The sequence below is a fragment of the Propithecus coquereli genome, unplaced genomic scaffold (genome assembly GCF_000956105.1).
Source record: "Propithecus coquereli isolate 6110/MARCELLA unplaced genomic scaffold, Pcoq_1.0 Scaffold85, whole genome shotgun sequence".
NCBI lineage: Eukaryota > Metazoa > Chordata > Mammalia > Primates > Indriidae > Propithecus > Propithecus coquereli.
Window position 1 is genome coordinate 5,068,114 of NW_012154729.1, and position 4,991 is coordinate 5,073,104.

The 4,991-nt window shown below is 35.7% G+C and overlaps 1 protein-coding gene across 2 annotated transcripts in view; it reads right to left on the minus strand.

The window, feature by feature from the left end:
• Positions 1-4,991, minus strand: part of VEZT (vezatin, adherens junctions transmembrane protein) — an 80,880-nt gene that overhangs the window by 26,564 nt on the left and 49,325 nt on the right. For both annotated transcript variants that reach the window (XM_012664034.1, XM_012664033.1), the window contains exon 7: positions 3,389-3,536. In XM_012664034.1, coding sequence (XP_012519488.1) covers positions 3,389-3,536 — 148 coding nt within the window. The remainder of the gene's footprint in view (positions 1-3,388; positions 3,537-4,991) is intronic.

The following is a 4,991-nucleotide window of genomic DNA, read 5'->3' on the forward strand; positions in this document are numbered from 1 at the left end:
AGGCGTGAGCCACCGCGCCCGGCCTGCAAAACCCATTCTGGAGAGACACTTTAAATCCAGGCAGCAAAGGATTTCTCCAGATACAGTATTATTCAAGATGAGGATAATATCCCCAAAATAAACACATGTGGAAACAATGTAGCTGTAGCAGACAATAGAGAGGTAGCAGACAATAAAAAGAGGATAGAACCAGTTTCGATAATTTAGATTTCAATTATTCACAACCATGAAAATGGATATTTAGTAGGTTTTTTTGTTTGTTTTAGACAGAGTCTTGCTATGTCACTCAGGCTAGAGTGCAGTGGCATCATCATAGCTCAATGCAACTTCACACTTCTGGGCTCAATCCCCCTGCCTCAGCCTTCAGAGTAGCTAGGACTATAGGTGTGCACCAAGATGCCTGGCTACTTTTTCTATTTTTTGTAGAGATGGGTTTCGCTCTTGTTCGGGCTGGTCTTCAACTCCTGAGCTCAAGTGATCCTCCCGCTTTGGCCTCCCAGAGTGCTAGGATTATAGGCGTGAGCCACCATGCCTAGCCTAGATGGTTTTATTAAATGAATTTTTAAATTCTGTGAATAAAGATTTAAGATAATTTCATGTAAATCCATTTTACCATTAGCTAATTTTTAAAAAGTGAACAAGGTCAAATTTCCAAATTGCTAAAGACATAATATCTATGAATTCTTAAATATAAACAAGTTTACTTGCAAGTCTTCTTAACTATTAAATTTTGTGATTACAATGACTTTCTTTATTCCTTTATTCATTCACTCAGAAATGATTTCTTGAGCATCTATGATGTGTCAGGCAGTGAACAATAATGAAAAAAATCACGACTCTAATGGAGGTTATATTCAAGTGGCACGGATGGGGGACAGGAAGGGATAGATAATAATCTACAAGTAAAAGACAGTGTTTCCCTTCTGTGGTAGTGACTGTTCAGGGGAAAAAAGATAGTATTTCTTGGTTGATGGGCTACGGAGAAAAATACGGCCAAGAAGGGGAATAGCAAATGTGTATGTACATGTGTGTGTATATATATATGAGGCGGGGGGAGGGGGGTGGGAGAGAGGGGGAAAGGAGAAGGAGGTGATCAGGAGTGCTTCTAAAAAAGTATCACCTGAAGGAAGTTAGCCATAAAAGTATCAGGGAAGAGAGTTCTAGGGAGGAGGTTCAAGTCATACGGTATGAGTAGCCATTCCTTTATTGCTGAACATTTAGGCAGTGTTCCATATTTCGCTATCATAAGCACAAAACTAATAAGCAACTTGGCACATAAAGCTTGACTATATTTAGAATAATTTCCTTCAGAAAGATTTGTAGAAGTGGAATTACTAATTCAAAGGATAAATCATTTAAAAGGCTATAGGTCAAATTGCATTTTTTTCTCTACTAAGTTGTGATTTGATCAAATTTCATCCTTAAACAAATAACTTCAGGGAACTGGGAAAACTAAGAAAACTATTGCAGCAGCTTAGGTAAGAGATAATGGTGGCTAGAACTAGGATGGTGGAAGGGGATATAGAAAAAGTGGATGGGTTCGAAAATCATTTTGAAGGTAGAACTGACATAAGAATCTGCTGACAAACTGGATATGAGAGGGTAAAAAAGAAGGATAAGAAGGATGGTGCCCAGGTTTATAGTTTAAATTGTGTGAATGTCATTGATTGAGATGGGTTAGAATGAGAGTAGGAATAAGTCAAGGCAAATTTTAAGTAACAGGAAAGAAAGAAAAACAACAACAGGGAAATTAAAACATTTATGTGGATTAGAAAATTTTAAAGATGTTGAAGTTTACGTAGTCTCAAAACAAAATAGATCTTGATAAATGCTGTCAACTATACTTGCACTGATTTTCATGGTGTCATGGGAAGTTTTAAAGACTAGAAACAAATATCAAAGTAGACCTTGTTGACTATTGAAAAGGAATTTAAGATATTTGGATTAACATCTTGAAAATACTACTTGAATTTTGCTGCAAAAATGGTTTTTGTTAACTTGCTTTAACTTATGTTTTCCCATGATATTATTTTCCTTCAATGTTTTCCCACTTTTAACTCCAAAGCAGTTCATCAAGTATAGGTACCATAAATCATTACCAATTCTATATTATTGAACTTTTAATTTGTTTCCAGTGTTTGCTGCTGTAGTAATCTCATGAATATACTTTGGGTTTATCTTTGATTACTTCAAGGGATAAATCTGTAAAGGTAAAATTGCTGGATTAACAGGTATACACCTTTATGAAGATTGGTATTCACTGTTAAAACGAACCAGTTTATACTTTTACCACCAGTGTGTCAGGTTTCCCTAAATCTTCATTGATAATGAATATTACCAACTTTTACTATCTTGGCAAAATGTTTAACTTATTACTTTTATTTTTATTTCTTTAAGTACTGAGATTGAAAATTTTATCATATTTATTGGTCATTTGCATTTCTTCTTTTGTGAACTGCCAGTTCATGCACCTGACCTACCTTCTGCAGGTTTTAGACACCTTAAGTGCTCTTCATATAGAAAGAATTCAAGCCCTTTGTTATAAATCATTGCAATTTTTCTCGAGCTTGTTTGCATTTAAAAGTATGCAGTATTTGAAGTTAGAAGTTTAATTTTTATGTAGCCAAATGTATCCTTTTATGTGGTTTTTAAAAAATGAAAAAAATTCTTGTCCTAAACAAGAATTTTGGAGGTAGTGCTTTCTCCATGTTTGTTGAAACAAATGGCTAATCATAAAATTACTCATAATGGCTTCCTATTAAAAAGTAAATTCACTTATCTCCCAACTCTATTTTAAGACATTTCTTACATTAAGAATTTTAATTATTTTGACATCAAAATATAAGGATCTCCTCATCCCATCTTTCTGATGCCCTCAGCTTATAAAGACAGCATCACAAACATCACTAAGGCATTTATGATGACGGTATTCAGCAAGCAAATGAAGGGGAACAGGTGCACCATTTACATTCAGAAAGCACAGGCACAATCCAAGTGCATGTATCTTCTCTCTCTTTTTTTTTTTTTTTGAGACAGAGTCTCGCTTTTGTTGCCGGGGCTAGAGTGAGTGCTACGGCGTCAGCCTAGCTCACAGCAACCTCAAACTCCTGGGCTCAAGCGATCCTCCTGCCTCAGCCTCCTGAGTAGCTGGGACTACAGGCACGCGCCACCATGCCCAGCTAATTTTTTTCTATTTTTAGTTGTTTGGCCAATTTCTTTCTATTTATAGTAGAGATGGGGTCTCGCTCTTGCTCAGGCTGGTTTCGAACTCCTGAGCTCAAACAATCCGCCCGCCTCGGCCTCCCAGAGTGCTAGGATTACAGGCGTGAGCCACCACGCCCCCCACATGTATCTTCTCTTGAGCCCTTCCCTTACACATTTGGATTACCTTCAACGCAGGCAGGCTGAAGCCATCGGTAAAGTTATGTGCTTCCTCTTCGGAAATCTGCTCTTCACTAAGTCCAAGGCCCAGCTCCTTAAAAGGCACCACACAGATGTAGTTGGTTACATTGTCACTCTCAGAGTTCAGGGGGTAGGTTAAATTAGGTTAAGGCAATCAACAAAGCCTTTTCATTAAAGTATAAGAGGGATGGTAAAATTGTCCTAAATTACAGTTACTGATCTTTATTCTGAATTTTTATATGAGGAGATTTACAGCAGTTTTTAAACAGAAATTTATCTTAAAATCTAACATTAACATAAGTATTCTCAGATATCTTAGAGGATACTTGTAAATACAATTTTTTTATGTCTCAATAAAAGTTTGACTCTGCAAAAGTGCTAAAGTGCTAATTTAGTTATTTTTGACACCTTTTGAAGCTGTATTGTGTATTTCATTGTGTCATGGGGTGGGGAACCTGCAGCCTTGGGGCCACATGTGGCCTTCTGGATCCTTGAATGTAACCTTTTGATTGAATCCAAATTTTACAGAACAAATCCTAATAAAGGAATTTATTTGTATTTCTTTAAGTACGAAGATTGAAAATTTTATCATATTGATTGGTCATTTGTATTTCTTCTTTTGTGAACTGCCAGTTCATGCACCTGACCTACCTTCCACAGGTTTTGGACACATTAGTGCTCTTCATACAGAAAGAATTCAAGGGATAGTTTTAAAAAAGGGATTTGTTCTGTGAAGTTTGGATTTGGTCGAGGAGTCACACTTGTGGATCTGGAGGGCTATACGTGGCCTTGAGGCCGCAGGTTCCCCACCCATAGCTCAGTTGAACATTATTTAAAATACATGGACTATAGATATAAGAGCACTAAGCCTGCTCCATATAGGTTGTTTGGCATAGACTACTATTATGTTTCCTCTGTCCTCTTCCTTATAGACACATCAATCATATCAATAAAAATGATTTTTCCTTTTAATTGTTTTTGCAAAGAATTACATCCATACAATTCTTGATATTGGACCATCTCTGTATTTCTAGCATATTCCTATTTGGTCATATTGTAATAATTTTTTGATACGGTGCTAGATTAAATTTATAAATATTCTATTTAAATATTTTATATCTCCAGTTGTTAAGATTGATCTATACATTTTATTCTCTGTAATACATGTTTTGATAGTGAGATTTTCATGAATAAAATGGTGTAGGGAAGCTTTCTAACCTTTTCTGTGGTCTGAAATTCTTTTTTAAACTATCTGGACCTGATAGTTAAAAATTTTTATTCAATTAGTTTTTGAAATTAGTTTTCAAAATTCATGAGGTTCCTCTATCCAAAGGCAAAGGCAATCCTTGTGACTAGTATCTTGTGCATCCCTCAAGATATTTTTCATGCATTTATACACAAAAGCAAGTCCAAATACAAATGGTGTATCTGAAGATATGTAGGTATATGTATACATGTACGTGCAAACACATGCACATGTATTCATCTCTGCATAAATAGAGTCCCTTTTATATACAAATGGAAGGGTATTATACTGATCTGTGTACTTTGTATTTTTTTTTCACTTAATATAACTTGAAGATTATTCC